Below are 20,939 nucleotides of genomic sequence, written 5' to 3'. Positions count from 1 at the left end.
GTTTCAGTTTTAATGGTATAACGTCAATGTGAGTTGAGATGGTCAAATCAAAGATCAGCCACACTTGGGCTTTTGGGTATATTTGAAAACAAACAGGAAAAATAGATTATGACAGTTAGCCGTTAGACCGTCAATCTCCGTGAGAAATCAACAGGTAAAAACCGCTGAATAGAGACGCCAATTAATAGAGACATGTCTACCCACTTACCACGGTGAAACTGGAGGGTTCATTAGCCTCACTCTTTAATTATCGTTCAGTTCTCAACTGATATCTGGCCGAAAGAATCAGCTCGTTAGCGTTTCCCCCAACTTAAGATTTTATGTGTATATGGCGTTCGTCGGGAATGCGGTAGGGCACACATGGTAAGTCACGCGCTCCTGCATAAATCAAATGTTTTTCTTCATTGCAAGTGTGCACATTAATAAGAACGGCGAGTCTGTCTGTGAATGAGATCTCGTGTGATAACACAGCCAAGTGGTTCAACGTCGTGTTTACCAATGCAGTGGTATACAGAAAAGAATAAGATTGAAATGTTTTTTTGTTTTTTTTCAGATTGACTCGTTTTAATGGCGAGACAAGAGAAAAGGGAAGGAAGGAAAATAATAAACGAACAGCCAGAGGTCGCCGTCACGTACCAGCGTTGGCTGGTTCAGTAGTCCCGCACACTCGGCTGTTGGTGCAAGTGCCTGGTTAGGTGTTGAACGATCTCGCAGCAAACAATCACGACATAGAATTGAAACATGTCGATGGAAGATGGTTTACGTCCGCGTCGGCAGCGGATGATGCACATTCCATTCCTGTTGTTCCTCCAGGCCGTTCTCATCGTCCTGTTTGGTTTCTTCGTTGAATACGATTCGCCGGCCGAGCCCGAGATTCACGCAGGTACGACGGCACCTAAAAACACAGCCCACGATGGCGTCGGAAATAGCAGCGACGCTGGCAAGAAGACAACTGAAAGTGCCAACGGACATCATCGGGCTAATGATGACGTCAATACTCTCGGACATTATTATCCCAGTAAGTCTTGTGTTTTCAACCGTTCAAAAAATTTGCTGCGTTTTGTTTAGACAATTGCTAACGAGGCGTGTGGTCGGGGTTAATGAACGTTTGTTTTGATGTCAGTGTTTCAGGATGTCCACGTCATGATTTTCATCGGTTTCGGATTCTTGATGACGTTCTTGAAGAAGTACGGCTATAGTGCTGTTGCTCTCAATTTCCTGATCGCCGCCATTACCCTACAATGGGCCACCCTCTGTCAGGGATTCTTCCACGGGCTGGGAAGCTCTGATTCGATTCACGTTAGTATTACCAAGTACGTTCATTCTAACTCTGGTGAATTTTAATTTTATTTTTTTCAAATTTTAATCGAGTACTGTTGCTTTTGAAATAAAATAGTTTGCTGAACGCCGATTTCGCCTCGGCCACGGTCCTCATTTCTTTCGGCGCCGTCCTCGGAGTGACGACGCCCTTCCAACTCATCGTCATGTCCTTGATTGAGATTGTCATCTTTGCTGGCAACGAACACCTCGGATTGGAGACGTTCAAAGTATTTCAATTTGATGTGATTTATTGAATTTTTTTTAATGAATTCAATTTTCTTCAGGTTTCGGATATCGGAGCTTCGATGCTCGTCCACGTCTTTGGCGCCTATTTCGGATTGGCCGTCAGTTTCATATTGCGCAGAGATCACACGTCTGATAATGAAGGACCTTCCTACACATCCGATACGTTTGCAATGATTGGTACTGTTGAAAACTAAGGGCAAATTGAAATAGGAATATCTTTTCAAACATTCCCGTTGTTAGGTACCATTTTCCTTTGGTTATTTTGGCCCAGCTTCAATTCCGGATTGGCTGAAGGCGATGCCCAGCATCGGGCAGTGATCAACACTTACTATTCGCTGGCCGCTTGTTGCGTAACGGCCTTTGCGCTCTCCTCTTTGGTCAGCAAAGACAATAAATTCGACATGGTATTTTCAAAATCGGGATTGAATTCAATTTTTAAACTTTACCCTAAATCAGCAAACAATCAGAATTTAATCTTTCCTATCAGGTGCATATTCAAAATTCGACATTAGCTGGAGGTGTGGCTATTGGCACCGCGGCCGATATGATGATCCATCCTTGGGGAGCCATGGTAGTCGGAAGCACAGCGGGAGCCTTGTCCGTTCTCGGCTATCGATTCTTTACGGTGATATCGATTAACATGTTTGTTTATTGTTTTCTAATAATTCTACAATAATAAATTTGCATTTAAAACTCTCACAGCCTGCAATGAACAAGAAGTTGAACATCCACGACACTTGTGGTGTCCACAATTTGCACGGGATGCCCGGCGTGATGGCGGGCATCGTCGGAGCAATTACCGCTGCCATGGCAACCCAAGAAGAATACGGTGTCAGGTATTATTATATTCCTTGAAAATTATAATATTACGCCTTGTTTTAACGTTTGTGTGGGGTGGCAGTTTGTTCCGTCAGTTCCCGGCCAGAGTACCCGAATTAAACACGACGGAATTCATCCAGCTGAAGAGCCAATTTGCTGATATGGAGCCAGGCCTGGGCCGTTCTGCTACCATGCAAGCGGCTTATCAAATGTATGCCCTTCTAACCACTCTCGCTGTCGCCATTGTAGGTGGTCTTCTGACAGGTGAGTTATACGGGGCTACAAGCTATCGATTTTGAATGAGGACTTTACATGTTGGTTTTTCGGCATAAAAGGATTTCTGCTGAAGTTACCCATCTTCGACCAAGTTCCCCGCCATAGGCTGTTTGATGATGAACTGTCTTGGGAAGTGCCCGAATCTGAGGAACATGAAGACCACCTTTTACATCATGCTGAACAAGGCCGGAACAAGAGGATTGGGCCAGCCACCGGTTCGGAGCCTGGCATGATTCCGCTAATGAATCGATGATGAGTGAACTGCTGCAAATGCAATGCATAAAGGAAAGTTAAGCAATTTACGAGACACTGCCTTTCACATACTGCCAGTTGTGTTACAATTACATGATTAGTTTTGGGCACGAAAAAATACAAATCTCATTGTGGAAGAAGATGTTTTAAGTTAATTTAAGTATAAAGTGTAACAGATTTATTTTAATGTTGGTAAAATTTTTTAAACAAGGCAAGGTTAAAAAAATAAAAAGAATGACATTCGCCCCTGGGTGGGCTCGAACCACCAGCCTTCCGGTTAACAGCCGAACGCGCTAGCCAATTGCGCCACAGAGGCATGTGGATCCAAAGTGCACGACATAATTAAAGAGTATAGGTTTTAATGTCCACATATTGCAACCCGCCTCGGATATACTCGACTGTACCTATAAAGACAGGTTTACCTGTATTGTTATCTGTCCAAAAACAATCGGGTTTTGTTTAATTATATTGAATTTTGATGAGAAATACTTTATTGCTAATGTTGTATCGAATCTGCCCAACTAGCGTGTTTTTAATAAGGACAAGGAAATATTCGAAAAAAAACTAATAGGCAAAGATTTTTCCTAATTTGGAAAATACAAAATCTTTCTCTGACCAGGCCTCTGTGGCGCAATTGGCTAGCGCGTTCGGCTGTTAGTGTCACGTTGTAACCGGAAGGCTGGTGGTTCGAGCCCACCCAGGGGCGTACTATTATTTTTTCAAAAGCTTGTTTGATTTGAAATTTATGATTGCACTTTACCAACTTTATTTCGTTTAGATGCTTTAACGCTACCCGGAAAACAACTTAGGAAAGGTAGGGTTTAGGTCCCTGTTATGAATCACTTTTGACGGGAAAGTATGCGAAGAATCTAAGCGTTGTCGATATTGATACCGTTAAATATTTTAATAACCATATGTTTATTTGTTTTTATGTTTACCTGAAAAATAAAATGCTTATTATCTTTATAATTAATTGGTTTTATTTTTAGGATTATCATTTAACTAATTAAAGTGTGTAGTTTTCGTCATTTCAACTGGGTATTAAATTCCTGGGTAAAGACTGGGGTAGAAATCGGGTCCTAGGAGATAGAAAGTGTAATAATCGGGCATTTAACCGGGTTATGCAACCAGTTTTTTTTTGGCAGCACCCGTTGAAGACTCGGAAACCAAATAAAATAAGCAGTAAAAAAATTAGAGGTCCCAAAACTCGAAAGCACCGCTTCGAAATCCGTAATGACCCAACCGATTGGGGAAAAAGCTACCCGATTGACGGGGGGCGGAGCCAATATTTCCCGAAACTTAAATAATTATTATCGGGAGAACTAGTGCTTCAAAATGCATAATTTTACAGGAAATGGAAAGCTGGTGATAAGAGCTATCCATTTCTGTAAAAATATTTGAAAAATCCTCATAAACAAAAAATTTTTGAAAGAAATCAATTGTTCCCTATATGTCTACAAGGTCGAGTATGCTGGTAGGTCGCAAAAACTTCGAAAAAAAATTTTCATCAACTTTTTTTGTTATGAATATTTTTCCAAAATTTTCGCATATTTGGATAGCTCTCATCAAGAGCTCTTCATTTCATCTAAATTTATCAGCATTGGACTCATAGTTCTCCCGATAATCCCGAAAAAAGATCCCGAAAAAATACGCCGTATAAATTGAGTGCTTTTACATCTCATATCAAGCCTCTGTGGCGCAATTGGCTAGCGCGTTCGGCTGTTAACCGGAAGGCTGGTGGTTCGAGCCCACCCAGGGGCGAATATCTTTTTTAATTTTTTAAAATTACTTTTTATTTATTGTTGCCCTTGCTGTAATGTTGATCATTTGCATCATATTTAAGTTTCTGAATTTCGCGTCCCTCCTTGAAGCCTCCCCCCCAAAAGTATTAGGCTTGAGTTATTTTGCATTAGGTTGGCATGTTGCACTTGATTGTCAGGGGAATACTATGCAAAATCCTTTGTTCCTCTCCCCTCTCTCCCACGGTGTTCTATTGCCGTGGCGCTTTTCTTTTATTGCTTACCCTACCTCCTCATGCATAATTACCCACCCCACAGGCTGTGTACGACACGAATTTCATCGAAGCTTTGTGCGCTGTCGATGGGTACAAACAAATGATTTAAATTTTCTTCAAATTGAAAATAGCATACTTTTCTTTTTTGTAACACATTTATTTTGATAGTTTGAAAATTTCTAAAAGCCACCAATTTCACAGGATGATAGACACGTGTTATTTTGCTGAACGAGCTGACACATAGCAACCGACTTAAGTATTTCTTTGCTTTTTAGACTTGGCGTGTGTTTATCGCCAACAGCAAAGACGCGTTCTAATCGAAATATGAATCTTTATAATTTTATTCTCAACAACGCTAGTGTCCTATAGCTAGACGGGGGTAAGTTCTGCGAAAGCTCTAGACACGAGTGAAAGTTGAGAGACGTCTGAAGGGCATGTGCAATTTTAACGGCGAAATGTTGCAGACTGGGTATTACGCAACGACGGAGGGGTAGACTATTGTGAAATCTGCATATGCAAATGGGTCATTGGAAGAAGAGAGAGCAACTGCCCCAACAGTTACCATCGTATTGCTAGTATAAAAGGGCTAAGATGGATCTCAAATGGTATCAGACATTCGCCAATCATCCAACATGCAAGTGGTAAGCTGATCTTTAAAAATCCATATTTATGCATAACCAGGAATTTGCATTTTAAACTAAGTATTTCTAAAAATATAATTTTTTAAAATTAAAATTTATTTGCAATCAAGTTCATCTTCGCCCTTCTCGTCGCCACCGTTGCCGCTGCATCTCTCCCGGGTTACAAGGAGCCGGAAATCACCATCGTGAGCCAGTCTGATGTCCGCAACCTCGACGGCAGCAGCCAGTGGAGGTAAATGTTTAACTCATCCTTTATTTTGGTGGACACGTTTGATTGTTACTAATGATCTGTTACTTAACAATGAAGCTTTGCTGGATCTGATGGAACTACCCGCGACGAATCCCAGGTCCAGAAACAGCTGCCCGGTTACGATAAAGAAGTGACATCTGGCAACACTAACCAGGGCAATACCTACTACACTTCGCCGGAAGGCCAGAAGATCACACTCACCTGGGTTGCTGATGAGAAGGGATTCCAACCTAAAGGTGACCACTTGCCTACCCCTCCCCCCATTCCGGAGGAGATTGCCCGCGTTCTCCCCACCCTACCCAAACTGGCTGAATCCTATTAAGGATTTCGTTCGCTGAAAGTGTAGTTTTACATCCACGTATAGAGCGGTTGCCTTATTTAAATTATTCATGCTAATAAAACAATATCATATTTTACGAGATAAAAATCTATTGGCGTTCTCTTTCTTAAATAATGGCGTAAGACTGATGGAACTTTTACAAGTTCTATAAATTTCGTAGAAAAAAAGATACAAAATAGCTCGCCCCTGGGTGGGCTCGAACCACCAGCCTTCCGGTAACAACGAAATTTTTAACAGCCGAACGCGCTAGCCAATTGCGCCACAGAGGCTTGTTTTGCTCCCTGCCGTGTTTAAATCATATAATGTACACAATTTAAATCAATTATGCTTCGAAAAATCACGCTTTCATTTAAACTGCTGAAATAACCAGGTTTTTGGCTTTGCGAATGTATTGTACCAACAGAGAGCTCAATAACATACACCGTGATTGATGGTATGGGGTTATATTTCAAATCTTTCAAGTTTATATTCATTCTTGTTATGTTAATAGCACACCCAGTTCCGCAATCGATTGTTTTAAACAGTTGGGTTAGTTTTTTTTATTAGTGCGTAGCTGGGCTTTCAACTTATATTGTGAAGATTGATTTTGCTGCGGTTGCTTTTGGTTGGCAACGGAAGCCTGTTGCGGCGGTTGTTGTTGTTGCGGTGGTTGGCTGTAGCGGCCGCCTTGTTGCTGGGGTACATTGGCCACTTGTGAATTGGGTGGGAAAGGGGCCTGTTGCTGCTGTGGATACTGCACCTGTTGCGGCCGTTGAGGTTGCTGCTGTTGTTGTTGCGGTGGTTGGCTGTAGCGGCCGCCTTGTTGCTGGGGTACATTGGCGACTTGCGAATTGGGTGCGAATGGGACCTGTTGCTGCTGTGGATACTGCATCTGTTGCGGCTGTTGAGGTTGCTGCTGCTGTTGTTGCAGTGGTTGACTGTAGTGGCCGCCTTTTTGCTGGGGTACATTGGCGGCTTGCGAATTGAGTAAGGATGGGACCTGTTGCGGCCGTTGAGGTTGCTGCTGTTGTTGTTGCAGTGGTTGGCTGTAGTGGCCGCCTTGTTGCTGGGGTACATTGACGACTTGAGAATTGGGTAAGGATGGGAACTGTTGCTGCTGCGGATACTGCATCTGTTGTGGATTCTGCTGTCCAGCATGAACGAACTGAGCATTTGGTTGCTGTTGAGGCGCTAAATAGATCGGTTGTTGTTGAGCCCCTACATACATCGGTTGTGGCTGATAATACATTGGTTGTTGATGGCCTCCAACACCGATTGTAACGCCCTGTAATAGATTATCACATTCAACAATTCATTCCCCAGCACAAGTTTGCTATAAAACAGATCAAACACATTCTCAGCGCAGATCAACGTGTTAAATACCATGTTTCCTTGTGGGCCTTTATTACTTCCGCCGCAACAGAGGGGTCCGGATGCTAAGGCAACTAGAGTAATTGAGTTTATGAAAGCCAAAATACTGATAGACATCAAGGCCCATTCCAGGCCTTCCCACGTGTTACCTGTGAACGTAAATCATTCAACCGAAAAAGAGAACATTAAAATTAAAACTCAGCGAATTCAGAAGAATTAATCAGGGATATCCATTGTTATCGGAAACTATGAGGATTATGTATAAATGCAAAATAATACATAAGGTTGCTCCATAAAAAGCGTGGCAGTAATTGTTGGTGCCCCAGATTGCCATAATTCCGGACAGTCCAGATGCGACGATGGCACCCACGATTGAAATTGTGGACATTACTACGGTCTTCACCAAACTAATTTTAGAATGAAATTGTTCAATTAAAAAAAAAAAACAAAAGGAGGTATGTTTGTAAACTTGCTTACAGTGATCTCGTCGGTGTTCTACAGGCAGACGTGCCTAAGCTGCCGGCCGTCACGTAGAACGCTCCGCACCAGATTCCATGGCCGATAACATCCAACGGGTAATATACAGAGCTGTAGATGTATTCAAGGCAGATCACCAACGCCGCAATCTTAATGTGGTATTCAAAAACAATAAAACCATAGAATTCAATCTGAAGATCAATGAATTGCAACGACAGACGGAACCATTGCCCCATTTGCATATAGCTACCGAACCGTAAGAAATTACCTGGATAACAATAGAGAGGACTCCCAAAACGATGCTGATTCTTGAAAATGCACGGATGGCAGTAAATTTCGTGCCGATCATGCCCTGGGGGTTGTACGCAGGAGCCATCGTAACTGGTTGCCAAGCCATTCCTGGTGGATTGGCTGTACCCATGGTGTGGTTGGCGTTATACATTTCTCAGCAAACTAAATAAGGATAGTTCACTTTTGACTTTTAGTAATAACGTTGATGCCGATTGCAGACACAATAAAACCATCGACACGATCTGAGAACGAATTAGCGACTAAAGACGGGCGATACTCATAAATTTCTGAATATATATAAACGCTTCGTAATCATTGTTCGAGGCCTACTATCTCGGAATTAACTTGTCCTCGCAGCACAGTGCGCTTATCGCATTGTGAACGTCAGGTTTCCGTTTCTATTTCGGCGTTGGTATAGAGAAACATCGGCCAAATAACTCATCTTTTCACACCGCCGACAAGATTGGGATTGGTTTTAAGAGCGAAAGCATCAACGGTACTTCAATTTTGTTGACGCAATCCACGTAAGGCTGCATACGACGTGCGATAGCGAAGTCCAAATAGGTTAATCATCCGATTCTTTTAACAAAGAACGTCAAGGGCGGACGTCATCGTTATAAGAGGAAGAAAAACATGAAAATTCCGAACGTAGAACTGAAAATAGCGAGGATAAGCGTGTGCTGTTTGACAGTTGATTTTGACAGCCTCTGCTTCACGTGGCGATGATAAGGTCAGGTGGATTTAAACTATGGACTTGCTTTTAGTCCTTGCGTGCTCAATAGTGTTGGTTCTTTCTACACAACGTTTATCTCTTCGATTGCCATAGTGGAACACAAATTTTAAAAAGTCAATACTTTTAAAAATATGAATAGATGATTACGTCATTTAGCATAGTATCTGCAACCTTCACGTTTTGTGAGTTGTAACGTTCTATTTACAAAGTTGTGAATCATTTGCGAATTATAAAATGTACATTAGTAGACAAACGAGAGGAGCGATGTGTTAGATGTCGGATGTTACAACGCGTTGAGGCTGCTGATGACTCCGGCCGTGAACGATGTAAGGACCAGGCGATTCTGAATGGCTGTCACTCTGTTCGGATGGAAGCAAATACATTTACTCATTAAACTGAAATTGCTTTGACTTTATATAAAAAAGATTCATACTCTAATGTGATGATTTCTATCGCCGCACTTGTCGGAATTCCGTGCCACATAAGCGTAGTACATCAAAATTAAACTGTTGATGCCCGCTAAGATGCTGACGCCCATTAGGGCCCATTCGAGATCGAGCCATGGTACACCTGTCGTTAATCGCATCGCATTAGCAGCTATTGGAGCTATCCTTATACGATTTTTATTTTATTTAAATATGTAATTACAAGAGCTTGAATAATGGTAAGGATCGCAAGCGTAAGAGAATCCCGAAGAGGCTACCAGACCGGACAGAGTGGCCGCAACAATGGCTCCGCAAACTGCGAATCCCGCGGTCACAACCGTCATGAACAGACTGCAATTTCAAATAGAAGATGGTCTTGTTTTTTATTACATTAAGTATTAGGAAATGAAAGGATAATATTATTACGCTTTCGGTTGATTGTATGAAGAATAAAGTCCTTGGCTTCCGGCTCCGATGTAAATGAAACCGCACCAGATTCCGTGAGCGACGACATCATAGCCGAGCACAACAAAGTTACTGATTCTCGTGTACAATATTAACGCTGCCAGCTGTTTAATTTTGTATTCGTTAATAATAAAACATCGTTAATTGAAATGATGTTTACCTGTACGCCGACAGATGCGAATCCATAGATGATTGAAAACACTGAAAAGATGACGACTAAAACAGGTTTCATTGCCAATAGAAATCCGATTGGATGGGTCTGTTTTTCGGAGGTAAAAGGATCGTATTCCGTGCGTTTCTGCAGTCACGCAACGTTTGCCAACAAAGAAGACGTTGACGAAGTAATAGCTGACTCGATCGTACCGATAACGCGAAAAGGACCAATCCATTTCCTCCTTCCGTATGCCAACCCACCATCACGATATGCTGTTCTACGTCTTTGACAACGTCATTGCGGCCTGTGAACAAACAAAAACACGCACACGAAGTGGGAGAGAACGGCGATATGTGTGTAGCCCAGAATATTCCATCAGCTCTATAGATTCTTATCTGCGCTTTCACGCATGCTTTTTAAGGTCAAATCAATGTTCATATATACTAGTATAATGAAATTAACCAGTTATCAGTGTCGGTCGATCTAGAGTTTTTTACATTATCGACTTCCTATGGATAACAAAAGATCTAGATTTTTCCATCGGTCGTTTTGATTTTTGAAAAGTTTAATTGATCACAATAGAATTAACACGTACAAGGTGGGCCATCACGGATGCAAGATCGTTATACTATATGCAAATGCGATTCTTTTACGTAAAAATTATCTTCGCTTCAAAGATTACGTTGCTTTTCTCCGGATTGTCTTCCGCAATTTGCTAATCGATCTCCGTCACCTTGTAAGTCTCTGTCTGCGAAATTCAATTTGCATACGGACGGGAGTCGTTCCACATTCGGATCACGCAGAATATAAAGAATTTAAACAGACATTATTTTTAAACATCCATGTCTTACCTTTGCCATATTCACAGGCAATAATAAAATAATATTACCTTGTCTTCGCTATTATTTTGCTTGCTACAGCAAGTGCATAGAGACTGAGATGCCAGGATGACGAGAGCTGTGGAACTGATGAAAGCTAAAATGCCACATCCCATTAGTGACCATTCCAGTCGTAGCCAAGTGTCACCTGTCAAACAAAACAACCATCAATGTGAATGATTAAGTATATAAACTATCACATATGTACATGTTGAATATTCAAATAGCCATAAGCAAGAGCTATAGAAGCCTAAGGAAGCGGCTAAGGCTGATAGTAAAGAAATGAGGAACGATGCGAGGATCGATAAGGTCGCCGCAACCACAACAGCAACAAGCCTGAAAGTTCGAAAGGCACAGAATTTTAATTTTTCAAATGTCTGAGGTAGGTGAGCTATTTACAGCGTTTTTTCATTGACGTAAGTGAGGGCGATTCCCAAGCATCCGGCAATCAAATTGAGGGCTCCGCCCCAAATACCGTAGCCAACAACGTCGGACGTAAATGTGATGTAGTAATAACCGAATTTCGCTAAGAAGATCGCTATGGCGGCGATCTGAAATATTTCAATTACTGGAAAATGAAATTGTTCAAAATTAAGGTTAGAAACGTAGCGTACCTGCATACCAATAGAAGCAATGCCACAGATAATGCAAATGGCAGATACAATTCTAATGGATTTCACTTTCATTTCTGAGTCACTGACACTAGAATTCGTCTTTAGATTGAAACCCAGGACCATCTTCTCACTTCTAAAGTTTCGCTAGTTCATTCACTACCTTCAATAGCGTTCCGGAACAACTTTACTGAAAGACAATCAAAATCAAACGAAGCCCTACGTCTATTATGATTTACGCAACGTTAAAAACGACACGTTATTTAATTCTGAAGTGTTTTCACAGAGTTGTTTCTAGTTGAATGTCTGCTACTCTCTGAAGCTGTCAATGAAGTGGTCCGATATTTTGGGGAAGTCGATGATGTCATCTCCACGGACGATTGTACGTCGACGATCAAAGAGGTAAAAAAAGAAGCAACGCTTTAAAAATACGTTGACCATCCAACTAGAAAAACTTATTCTTTTTTGAATATGTTTTCTTTGTATCGCCCACAAAGTGAAGACGTATGAATACACTGGAGATAAAGAGCAACTCGGAACGTGACGGACCCTTCCATTTTTTCCAGGAATAGAAATAATGGCAGAAAAGGTTTTGCAGGTGCAAATGACTTTAACTTACTATCGAACTACTTAGAAAATATGTTAGATAGAATTTAAAGGTCCCATTTATTGTGGTGATGCATCGAAAAGTACAGCAAATAGAAAACCCACTGCATGCTCACTCGTTCCTAACAACCGGAACAGTTTAATTGAAATTTTATTAGGACCAAATAACTGAAATCGTTAACATTTATTCATCAAAGTATAGACTTGTTTCGGCTCTTTGTTGGCATATCCAACATGTTGGTGGTGTTCCAGCGGCGTATGGTGGAAACAACGGCTCTTTGGACATAGCATGGCATGTGGATCCAGCGTATCTGTTCTCTATATGATTTTGCTAGATCTACAGGTCGAATTGCTGTTGACGATCTGCGGTTCGCTCGCCAACGTTCGTGGCTTCGACGTACGGGAAGGGATCCCTCTTCATGAATCCGAATCCGCGTATATAGAGATCCACGTACATAGAATAAAATAATGTTAAGAGAGACACGGTTTAGCAATTCCCCTGCTATCTCCTCAGATGGAAAGCAATCCATTAAAAATCCATATTACCATTTCATGTTTTCTGCAGCAAGTGCATAGAGATTCAGAAGCCAGGATCACGAGGGCTATGGAACTGATGCACGCTAAGATGCTACAAGCCCCTATTGTGAATTGCAATCCTCGCCATACACTACCTATATGAAACAAAATCGTAGGTGTTAATCAACTTGTTTCTACAGAAAAGAATAACAAGGCCTCAATATTTTGAATTGAGTTATTATACGTACATAATGCGTCTCCTAAACGATATGAACAGGAGTAATAACCGACAGGAGACACAATGCCTGACAGCACGAACGCAACGGTTGACGCCAAAATCGATAGGGATGATAACAACACAACAGCGATAAGCCTGAATATGAATATCGAATTAACGAATACCTTTTTTTTGTATCAACGTCTGCGATACTTACAGCCTTTTTCTCTTCGCTTTAGTGACGGCCATACCCAAGCCTCCAACTATCAAGTAAATTGCTCCAGACCAAATCCCGCAGCCAACGGCGTCTGAAGTAATGATATAAATTTCACGTCCCATTCCGATCATCATCATGGTGGCAAACTAGATTTTGTTCGACCCATTGAAATTTGAAAAAAAAAAAACAAAGAAAAAAGTCAGAATAACTCGGTAGTTAAGAAGATTTTGATTTGCGTTTAGTACGGAATGAAACGCATTTATTTATCACTGTGAAGATGATTTACCTGCAGAAAAATAGAGGCAATGCCACAAGCAATGCAAATAGAAGAAAAAACCTTGATGGATTTCACTTTCATATTGGGGTAAGCACCGCTTGAAGTTATTTTGAAATTCATACCGTACGCCATTTCAACACCTTTGCAAAGCTGCAGCTTTTAGTTATGTTAGAAGTGAGGTTTGTCACAGTAAAAATAAGATTTTCAATTTGTAATTTTACGTCAGTTCCTCCTAATGTCTTACTACCCTCTGACGCTATTCTCAATGCATTTCAAAATGTCTAGCCGAGTGCGATGATATCCCCACGGACAGTCGTTCGCAAGATGTTTGGAACACGGAAGGAGAACGTATGGCACCAGAGACGAACAAATTCAACATAAAAATGTAGAAAAGCTTCGTATTTTTCTAAGAACTATAAATGAGGGTTTCAGTTGCCAAGCACTTCATTAATGGATGCGGAATGTGGAAGGAATTGTACTGACGGAGACAGTTCAATAACATACACTGTGATTGATGACATGGGGTTATATTTCAAATCTTCCAAGTTTATATTCATTTATTGTTATGTTAATGGCAAGCCCAGTTCTGCAATCGATTGATTTAAACGGTTGGCGTAGTGTTTGCTACAGCGTATACCTGGACGTTCAACTCTTCCTATGGTGAAGATTAATTTTGCTGCGGTTGTTGTTGTTGGACAACAGGAGCCTGTTGTGACTGTTGCTGTTGCGGGTATTGTTGTTGCAGTAGTTGCAGTTGTTGTTGTTGCTGGGGAACATTGAGGACTTGCGGATTCGATAAGAATTGGCCCTGTTGCTGCTGTGAATACTGGACCTGTTGTGGGTACTGATTCTGCTGACTAGTATTAGGGAATTGAACATTCGGTTGTTGTTGAGCCGCTACATACATCGGCTGTGGCTGATAGTACATTGGTTGTTGATTGCTTCCAACACCGATTGTAACTTTCTGTAATAGATCATCATATTCAATATTCATTGCCCAATATATAGCTTCGCTATAAAACAGTTAGATCAAACACATTCTCAGCGTGGATCAACGTGTTACATACCGTGTTTCCTTGTGGTCCTTTTTTACGTCCGCTGCAACAGAGGGGCACGGATGCTAAGGATACTAGAGTAATTGAGTTCATGATAGCCAAAACACTGATGGACATCAGGGTCCATTCCAGGCCGAGCCACGCGTCACCTGTGAACGTCAATCATCCAACGAGAACGAGAACATCAAAGTTAGAGAAATCAGAAGAATTACTCGGGGATATCGACTGCTATGGCAGACAATGCGCATTATGTGTAAATGGAAAATCATACATCGGTTAGATAATGTATAGCTGTTATTGTTGTAATAGTAGCAACTGTAATATAAGACGCCATAATCTGCCGCTATTCCGGACAGTGTAGATGCGACGATGGCACCAGCGACTGAAATTGCGGACATTACTACGGTCCCTACCAAACTATTTTTAAAATGAAATTATCAAATAAAATAAATAAAACAAAATAAATCAATAAAAGGAGGTATGTTTGTAAACTTGTTTACAGTGATTTCGTCGGTTTTCTATAGGCAGCCACGCCTAAGCTTCCAGCTGTCACGTAGAACACGCCACACCAGATTCCATGGCCGACAACATCCAACGGGTAATATACAGCGTTGTAGAGGTATTCAGCGTAGAGCACCAACGCCGCAATCTAAATGTCGCATTTAAAAAAACAATTAAATTATAGAATGCAATTTTGAAGATCAATGATTTGCAATGACAGCCGATTATCACGACCAAGCCGTAAGAAATTACCTGGATAAAAATGGAGAGGATTCCCAAAACGATGCTGATAATTGAAAACGCGCGGATGGCAGGCAATTTCTTGCCCATGATGTCTTTGAGAGTGTTCGTGGGAGTCACTGGTTGCCAAACGACCGCTGGTGGATTGGCCATACTCATGGTGTTGTTGACGTCATGCATTTCTCAGCAAACTAAATAAGGGTAGTTCACGTTTGACTATTAGTAATAACGTTGATGCCGATTGCAGACACAATAAAACTATCGACACAACCCGAGAACGACTAGTTAGCGGCGAAAGACGGGCTATACTCATTAATTGCTGAATATATAAACGCTTTTGTAATCACTGTTCCTCCTATCTCGGAATGAACTTGTCTCGGCAGCATAATGCGGTTATCGCATTATGAGCGTCAGATTTCCACTTCGATTTCGGTTATTCATCTTTTCACAACCGTTTACAAGATTGGAATTTGTTTTTAAAGTGAAAAAGCATCAACGTACTTGAATGGTGTTGATGCAATCCGCACTTGGCTGTATACGACGCACGATAGCGAAGCCCAATTAGAATGAATCACCCGATTCTTTAAACAACGAGCGTCAATGGCAGACGTCAGCTGTACATGATCAAGAAAAATACAAAATTTGGAAAGCATAACTGAAAGTGGGGATGATAAGCGTGACAGTTGATTTTGACCCGCTGTGCCCAATAGAAAACATCTGTGTCATGTGGCGATGATAAGGACAGGTGGATTTAAACGATGGACTGCTTATAGTCCTTGTGTTGGTTCTTTCGAACATAGCGTTTGGATACGCCTAATCCAATCTATTCGCCAATCTATTTTTAATTGTATTCAATACGTTGTCCATCAACTAAAAAACATTTACTTTTTAAAAAATAGGTTGCTTTGTATAGCACACAAAGTGAAGACGTATGCAATACATTGGAGATAAGATTAGCTATCCTTTCATCGATTTTTTCCAGGAATAGAATAATGACAGAAAAGATTTTGCAGGTGCAAATGACTTTAACTTACTACCGAACTATTCAGAAAATATGTTAGGTGGAGTTTAGAAGTTAACAATCAAGTTAACAAAAATAAATGTTAACACACGTTTATTGTTATGTCAATAACAAGCCCACTTCTGCAATCGATTCCTTTAAGCGGTTGGCTAAGTGTTTTCCACAGCGTGTAACTGGACGTTCAACTCTTCATATGGTGAAGTTTGATTTTGCTGTGGTTGCTGCTGGTGAACAACCGGAGCCTGTGCCTGCTGTTTGGCAGCAGGAGCTTTTTGCGTCTGTTGCTGTTGCGAGTATTGTTGTGGCTGGGGTACATAGACGACTTGCGAATTGGGTAAGAATTGGACCTGTAGCTGCTGTGGATACTGCATCTGTTGTGGATTCTGCTGTCCAGCATGAACGACCTGAACATTCGGTTGCTGTGAAGGCGCTAAATAGATCGGTTGTTGATGAGCCGCTAAATGCATTGGTTGTGGCTGATGATACATTGGTTTTTGATGGCTTCCAACACCGATTAGAACACTCTGTAATAGATTATCCAATTCAACATTCATTCCCCAGCACAAGTTTGCTATAAAACAGATCAAACACATTCTCAGCGCAGATCAACGTGTCATCATACCGTGTTTCCTTGTGGTCCTTTTTTACGTCCGCTGCAACAGAGGGGCACGGATACTAAGGATACTAGAGTAATTGAGTTCATGAAAGCCAAAATACTGATGGACATCAAGGTCCATTCCAGACCTTCCCACGCTTCACCTGTGAACGTAAATCATTCAACCGAGAAAGAGAATATGAAAGTTAAACTCAGAGAATTCAGAAGAATTAGTCAGGGATATTCATTGTCATCGCAGGCTGTATGATATTATGTATAAATGCAAAATCATACATAAAGAGATATCTTTGTAGCAGTAATAGAAGCCCAAGCTTGCCGCAATTCCGGACAGTGTAGATGCGACGATGGCACCAGCGACTGAAATTGCGGACACTACTACGGTCCCCACCAAACTATTTTTTAAATGAAATTGTTCAATTAAAAATAAATAAATATAAAAGGAAGTATGTTTGTAAACTTGTTTACAGTGATGTCTTCGGTGTTCTACAGGCAGCCACGCCTAAGCTACCAGCTGTCACATAGAACGTTCCGCACCAGATTCCATGGCCGATAACATCAATCGGGTAATATACAGTGTAGTAGATGTATTCAGCGTAGATCACCAACGTCGCAATCTAAATGTCACATTCAAAAACAATTAAATTGTAATTAGAGATCAATTTGAAGATCAATGATTTGCAATGACAGATGATTATCAGTAAGAAATTACCTGGAGCAAAATGGAGAGGATACCCAAAACGATGCTTATAATTGAAAAAGCGAGGATGACGTTCAATTTCTTGCCCATGATGTCCTTGAGAGTGTTGGCAGGAGCCACTGGTTGCCAAATGATGCCTGGTGGATTGGCCATACTCATGGTGTTGTTGACGTCATGCATTTCACAGCAAACTAAATAAGGGTAGTTCACTTTAGGCTATGAGTAATAACGTTGATGCCGATAGCAGACACAATAAAACTATCGACACAACCCGAGAACGAGTTAGCGACTAAAGACGGACTGTACTCGTTAATTGCTGAATATATAAACGCTTTTGTAATTATTGTTCTTACTATCTCGAAATGAACTGGTCTCGACAGCATAATGCGGTTATCGCATTATGAGCGTCAGATTTCCATTTCTATTTCGGTTATTCATGTTTTCACAACCGTTTACAAGATTGGAATTTGTTTTTAAAGTGAAAAAGCATCAACGTACTTGAATGTTGTTGATGCAATCCGCACTGGGCTGTATACGACGCACGATAGCGGAGTCCAATTAGAATGAATCACACAATTCTTTAAACAACGAGCGTCAATGGCAGACGTCAGCTTTATACGATCAAAAAAAGCACAAAATTTGGAAAGCGTAACTGAAAATGGGGATGATAAGCGTGACAGTTAATTTTGACCGGCTGTGTCCAATAGAAAGCCTCTGCGTCATGTGGCGATGATAAGGACAGGTGGATTTAAACGATGGACTGCTCACAGTCCTTGTGTGTTCAATGATGTTGGTTCTTTCGAACATAGCGTTTAGATGCGCCTAATCCAATCTATTCGCCAATCTATTTTTAATTGTATTGAATACGTTCTCCATCAACTAAAAAAACATTTACTTTTTAAAAATAGGTTGCTTTATATAGCACGCAAAGTGAAGACGTATGCAAGTCACTGGAGATAAGACTAGCTACCCTTTCATCGATTTTTTCCAGGAATAGAATAATGGCAGAAAAGATTTTGCAGGTGCAAATGACTTTAACTTACTACCGAACTATTCAGAAAATATGTTAGGTGGAGTTTAAAAGTTAACAATCAAGTTAACAAAAATAAATGTCAACACTCGTTTATTGTTATGTTAATAACAAGCCCACTTTTGCAATCGATTCCTTTAAACGGTTGGCGTAGTGTTTTCCACAGCCTGTAGTTGGACTTTCAACTCTTCATATGGTGCAGACTGATTTTGCTGCGGTTGCTGCAGATGAACAGCCGGAGCCTGTGGCTGCTGGTGGACAACAGGAGCTTGTTGCGGCTGTTGCGGGTATTGTTGTTGCAGTAGTTGCGGTTGTTGTTCTTGCTGGGGTACATTGACGACTTGCGAATTGGGTAAGAATTGGTCCTGCAAGATGTTTGGAACACGGAAGGAGAACGTATGGCACCAGAGACGAACAAATTCGACATAAAAATGTAGAAGAGCTTCGTATTTTTCTAAAAACTATAAATGAGGGTTTCAGTTGCCAAGCTCTTCAGTAATGGATGCGGAATGTGAAAGGAATTGCACTGACAGAGACAGTTCAATAACATACACCGTGACTGATGCCATGGGTTTATATTTCAAATCTTCCAAGTTTATATTCATTAATTGTTTTGTTAATAACAAGCCCAGTTCTGCAATCGATTGCTCTAAACGGTTGGCGTAGTATTTTCCACAGCGTGTAGCTGGACGTTCAACTCTTCATATGGTGAAGTTTGATTTTGCTGTGGTTGCTGCTGGTGGACAACCGGAGCCTGTGGCTGCTGTTTGGCAGCAGGAGCTTTTTGCGTATGTTGCTGTTGCGGGTATTGTTGTTGCAGTAGTTGCGGTTGTTGTTGTTGCTGGGGTACATAGACGACTTGCGAATTGGGTAAGAATTGGACCTGTTGCTGCTGTGGATACTGGATCTGTTGTGGATTCTGCTGTCCAGCATGAACGACCTGAACATTCGGTTGTTGTTGAGCCACTACATACATCGGCTGTGGCTGATAGTACATTGGTTGTTGATTGCTTCCAACACCGATTGTAACTTTCTGTAATAGATCATCACATTCAATATTCATTCCATAACACAGGTTTGCTATAAAACAGTTAGCAACACATACCGTGCTGCCTTGTTGTCCTTTTTTACGTCCGCTGCAACAGAGGGGCACGGATGCTAAGGATACTAGAGTAATTGAGTTCATGATAGCCAAAACACTGATGGACATCAGGGTCCATTCCAGGCCGAGCCTCGCAATACCTGTGAGCGTAAATCATTCAACCGAGAAAGAGAATATCAAAGTTAAACTCAGAGAATTCAGAAGAATTAGTCAGGGATATTCATTGTTATCGCAGGCTGTATGATATTATGTATAAATGCAAAATCATACACATAGGGTAATCGTAGTGGTAGAAGCCCCAGTCTGCCGTTATTCCGGACAGTGTAGATGCGACGATGGCACCAGCGACTGAAATTGCGGACATTACTACGGTCCCCACCAAACTATTTTTTAAATGAAATTGTTCAATTAAAAATAAATAAATATAAAAGGAAGTATGTTTGTAAACTTGTTTACAGTGATGTCTTCGGTGTTCTACAGGCAGCCACGCCTAAGCTGCCAGCTGTCACGTAGAACGCTCCGCACCAGATTCCATGGCCTATAATAGCCGACCGGTAAGGTGCAAAGAAAGTATGAACAGTATTTAACGTAGATCACCAACGTCGCAATCTAAATGTCACATTTCGAAAACAATTAAATTGTAATTAGAGATCAATTTGAAGATCAATGATTTGCAATGACAGATGATTATCGGTAAGAAATTACCTGTAGCAAAATGGAGAGGATACCCAAAACGATGCTGATGATTGAAAAAGCGCGGATGACAGTCAATTTCTTGCCGATGATGTCCTTGAGAGTTTTCGCAGGAGCCACTGGTTGCCAAACGAGGCCTGGTGGATTGGCCATACTCATGGTGTTGTTGGCGTCAGATTGATAGTGACGTTTAGCTGTGATTAATTTTTACTGACTGACAAAAGCGTTGCAGACGATCCTTCCACTATTACATAAGAGTGCGGGAAACAGGAAGAAAGGTGGGCTAAACGGTAACCAAATATTCGCCGTACCAAAGCGTGACAGTTAATTTTGACCGGCTGTGTCCTATAGGAAGCCTCTGCGTCATGTGGCGATGATAAGGACAGGTGGATTTAAACGCTGGACTGCTTATAGTCCTTGTGTTGGTTCTTTCGAACGTAGCGTTTGGATGCGCCTAATCCAATCTATTCGCCAATCTATTTTTAATTGTATTCGCCAATCTAATCTGTATTACATTCATTTTTATTGTTCTACAGGAATGTTGTGTAATATTTCTATTGCAATTGATGATCTGGAATCGGCTGGCCGACGTACGTCCCTTGGAAAGCC

General features: G+C 41.2%; 7 protein-coding genes, 1 long non-coding RNA gene and 2 other non-coding genes across 11 annotated transcripts; 3 read left to right on the top strand and 7 right to left on the bottom strand.

The window, feature by feature from the left end:
* The first annotated feature begins 734 nt into the window (after positions 1-734).
* LOC130685879 (ammonium transporter Rh type A-like) lies at positions 735-3,053 on the top strand. The gene is made up of 9 exons (XM_057509166.2): positions 735-1,018; positions 1,124-1,313; positions 1,397-1,547; positions 1,605-1,743; positions 1,807-1,970; positions 2,054-2,191; positions 2,269-2,402; positions 2,468-2,649; positions 2,721-3,053. Exons 1-9 carry the CDS (start codon positions 742-744, stop codon positions 2,912-2,914), a joined length of 1,569 nt encoding a protein of 522 aa, XP_057365149.1. The 5' UTR covers positions 735-741; the 3' UTR covers positions 2,915-3,053.
* Positions 3,054-3,155: 102 nt separating this feature from the next.
* On the bottom strand, positions 3,156-3,229 carry Trnan-guu (transfer RNA asparagine (anticodon GUU)). Its single transcript has one exon. It is a non-coding gene; the product is annotated as a tRNA-Asn (tRNA).
* Positions 3,230-4,600: 1,371 nt separating this feature from the next.
* Trnan-guu (transfer RNA asparagine (anticodon GUU)) lies at positions 4,601-4,674 on the top strand. Its single transcript has one exon. It is a non-coding gene; the product is annotated as a tRNA-Asn (tRNA).
* A 755-nt stretch (positions 4,675-5,429) lies between these two features.
* On the top strand, positions 5,430-6,234 carry LOC130685876 (endocuticle structural glycoprotein SgAbd-3-like). Its single transcript, XM_057509163.1, has 3 exons — positions 5,430-5,568; positions 5,679-5,800; positions 5,876-6,234. The coding sequence occupies exons 1-3, from the start codon at positions 5,530-5,532 to the stop codon at positions 6,138-6,140; spliced, it is 426 nt and encodes a 141-aa protein (XP_057365146.1). The 5' UTR covers positions 5,430-5,529; the 3' UTR covers positions 6,141-6,234.
* Positions 6,235-6,515: 281 nt separating this feature from the next.
* Positions 6,516-15,779, bottom strand: LOC130685847 (adenylate cyclase, terminal-differentiation specific-like). 2 transcript variants are annotated; one of them, XM_059494276.1, is made up of 6 exons: positions 15,673-15,779; positions 15,184-15,362; positions 7,986-8,134; positions 7,788-7,915; positions 7,521-7,657; positions 6,516-7,422 (listed from the first exon to the last, which is right to left on the bottom strand). In XM_059494276.1, exons 2-6 carry the CDS (start codon positions 15,349-15,351, stop codon positions 6,688-6,690), a joined length of 1,317 nt encoding a protein of 438 aa, XP_059350259.1. In that variant the 5' UTR covers positions 15,352-15,362; positions 15,673-15,779; the 3' UTR covers positions 6,516-6,687. The 2 variants fall into 2 exon arrangements, with proteins under 2 accessions (XP_059350259.1, XP_057365116.1); XM_057509133.2 differs by lacking the exons at positions 15,184-15,362; positions 15,673-15,779 and adding an exon at positions 8,254-8,538.
* LOC130685872 (uncharacterized) lies at positions 9,188-10,201 on the bottom strand. Its single transcript, XM_057509160.2, has 5 exons — positions 10,060-10,201; positions 9,861-10,003; positions 9,658-9,785; positions 9,443-9,579; positions 9,188-9,368 (listed from the first exon to the last, which is right to left on the bottom strand). Exons 1-5 carry the CDS (start codon positions 10,129-10,131, stop codon positions 9,279-9,281), a joined length of 570 nt encoding a protein of 189 aa, XP_057365143.1. The 5' UTR covers positions 10,132-10,201; the 3' UTR covers positions 9,188-9,278.
* On the bottom strand, positions 10,762-11,665 carry LOC130686173 (uncharacterized). The gene is made up of 5 exons (XM_057509465.2): positions 11,546-11,665; positions 11,331-11,482; positions 11,140-11,267; positions 10,943-11,079; positions 10,762-10,801 (listed from the first exon to the last, which is right to left on the bottom strand). The coding sequence occupies exons 1-5, from the start codon at positions 11,615-11,617 to the stop codon at positions 10,769-10,771; spliced, it is 522 nt and encodes a 173-aa protein (XP_057365448.1). The 5' UTR covers positions 11,618-11,665; the 3' UTR covers positions 10,762-10,768.
* LOC130685884 (uncharacterized) lies at positions 12,294-12,952 on the bottom strand. The gene is made up of 3 exons (XR_008999728.2): positions 12,913-12,952; positions 12,695-12,819; positions 12,294-12,563 (listed from the first exon to the last, which is right to left on the bottom strand). It is a non-coding gene; the product is annotated as an uncharacterized LOC130685884 (long non-coding RNA).
* A 509-nt stretch (positions 15,780-16,288) lies between the features above and the next one.
* Positions 16,289-18,103, bottom strand: LOC130685854 (uncharacterized). Its single transcript, XM_057509140.2, has 6 exons — positions 18,004-18,103; positions 17,518-17,696; positions 17,274-17,422; positions 17,082-17,200; positions 16,815-16,951; positions 16,289-16,716 (listed from the first exon to the last, which is right to left on the bottom strand). The coding sequence occupies exons 2-6, from the start codon at positions 17,683-17,685 to the stop codon at positions 16,342-16,344; spliced, it is 948 nt and encodes a 315-aa protein (XP_057365123.1). The 5' UTR covers positions 17,686-17,696; positions 18,004-18,103; the 3' UTR covers positions 16,289-16,341.
* Positions 18,104-18,643: 540 nt separating this feature from the next.
* On the bottom strand, positions 18,644-20,530 carry LOC130685870 (uncharacterized protein DDB_G0285291-like). The gene is made up of 5 exons (XM_057509158.2): positions 20,343-20,530; positions 20,094-20,246; positions 19,908-20,020; positions 19,641-19,777; positions 18,644-19,568 (listed from the first exon to the last, which is right to left on the bottom strand). Exons 3-5 carry the CDS (start codon positions 19,999-20,001, stop codon positions 19,185-19,187), a joined length of 615 nt encoding a protein of 204 aa, XP_057365141.1. The 5' UTR covers positions 20,002-20,020; positions 20,094-20,246; positions 20,343-20,530; the 3' UTR covers positions 18,644-19,184.
* Positions 20,531-20,939: the final 409 nt, after the last annotated feature.

The sequence above is a fragment of the Daphnia carinata genome, chromosome 2 (genome assembly GCF_022539665.2).
Source record: "Daphnia carinata strain CSIRO-1 chromosome 2, CSIRO_AGI_Dcar_HiC_V3, whole genome shotgun sequence".
Taxonomy (NCBI): Eukaryota; Metazoa; Arthropoda; class Branchiopoda; order Diplostraca; family Daphniidae; genus Daphnia; species Daphnia carinata.
Note: the sequence above shows the minus strand (reverse complement) of the source record. Positions and strands in the feature narration are given on the sequence as shown.

Bases quoted from the DNA above. Each gene is read 5' to 3' on its own strand.
- LOC130685879 (XM_057509166.2), top strand. From the start codon at position 742: ATGTCGATGGAAGATGGTTTACGTCCGCGTCGGCAGCGGATGATGCAC. The intron at 1,744-1,806 runs GTACTGTTGAAA...TCCCGTTGTTAG, and splicing joins CGATACGTTTGCAATGATTG to GTACCATTTTCCTTTGGTTA. The intron at 2,403-2,467 runs GTATTATTATAT...GTGGGGTGGCAG, and splicing joins CAAGAAGAATACGGTGTCAG to TTTGTTCCGTCAGTTCCCGG.
- LOC130685876 (XM_057509163.1), top strand. From the start codon at position 5,530: ATGGTATCAGACATTCGCCAATCATCCAACATGCAAGTG. The intron at 5,569-5,678 runs GTAAGCTGATCT...TTTGCAATCAAG, and splicing joins AATCATCCAACATGCAAGTG to TTCATCTTCGCCCTTCTCGT. The intron at 5,801-5,875 runs GTAAATGTTTAA...TTAACAATGAAG, and splicing joins GACGGCAGCAGCCAGTGGAG to CTTTGCTGGATCTGATGGAA.
- LOC130685847 (XM_057509133.2), bottom strand. From the start codon at position 8,427: ATGTATAACGCCAACCACACCATGGGTACAGCCAATCCACCAGGAATG. The intron at 8,135-8,253 runs GTAATTTCTTAC...TACCACATTAAG, and splicing joins TCCTCTCTATTGTTATCCAG to ATTGCGGCGTTGGTGATCTG. The intron at 7,916-7,985 runs GTAAGCAAGTTT...TTCTAAAATTAG, and splicing joins AGAACACCGACGAGATCACT to TTTGGTGAAGACCGTAGTAA.
- LOC130685872 (XM_057509160.2), bottom strand. From the start codon at position 10,131: ATGAAACCTGTTTTAGTCGTCATCTTTTCAGTGTTTTCAATCATCTAT. The intron at 10,004-10,059 runs GTAAACATCATT...AAAATTAAACAG, and splicing joins TCGCATCTGTCGGCGTACAG to CTGGCAGCGTTAATATTGTA. The intron at 9,369-9,442 runs GTATGAATCTTT...CCATCCGAACAG, and splicing joins ATAGAAATCATCACATTAGA to AGTGACAGCCATTCAGAATC.
- LOC130686173 (XM_057509465.2), bottom strand. From the start codon at position 11,617: ATGAAAGTGAAATCCATTAGAATTGTATCTGCCATTTGCATTATCTGT. The intron at 11,483-11,545 runs GTACGCTACGTT...GAAATATTTCAG, and splicing joins TTGCTTCTATTGGTATGCAG to ATCGCCGCCATAGCGATCTT. The intron at 10,802-10,942 runs GTAATATTATTT...TGAATTTCGCAG, and splicing joins AAAATAATAGCGAAGACAAG to ACAGAGACTTACAAGGTGAC.
- LOC130685854 (XM_057509140.2), bottom strand. From the start codon at position 17,685: ATGCATGACGTCAACAACACCATGAGTATGGCCAATCCACCAGGCATC. The intron at 17,201-17,273 runs GTAAACAAGTTT...TTTAAAAAATAG, and splicing joins AGAACACCGAAGACATCACT to TTTGGTGGGGACCGTAGTAG. The intron at 16,952-17,081 runs GTATGATTTTGC...TTACGTTCACAG, and splicing joins CTACAAAGATATCTCTTTAT to GTGAAGCGTGGGAAGGTCTG.
- LOC130685870 (XM_057509158.2), bottom strand. From the start codon at position 20,001: ATGTCCGCAATTTCAGTCGCTGGTGCCATCGTCGCATCTACACTGTCC. The intron at 19,778-19,907 runs GTATGATTTTGC...TTACGCTCACAG, and splicing joins CCACTACGATTACCCTATGT to GTATTGCGAGGCTCGGCCTG. The intron at 19,569-19,640 runs GTATGTGTTGCT...GATCTATTACAG, and splicing joins AAGGACAACAAGGCAGCACG to AAAGTTACAATCGGTGTTGG.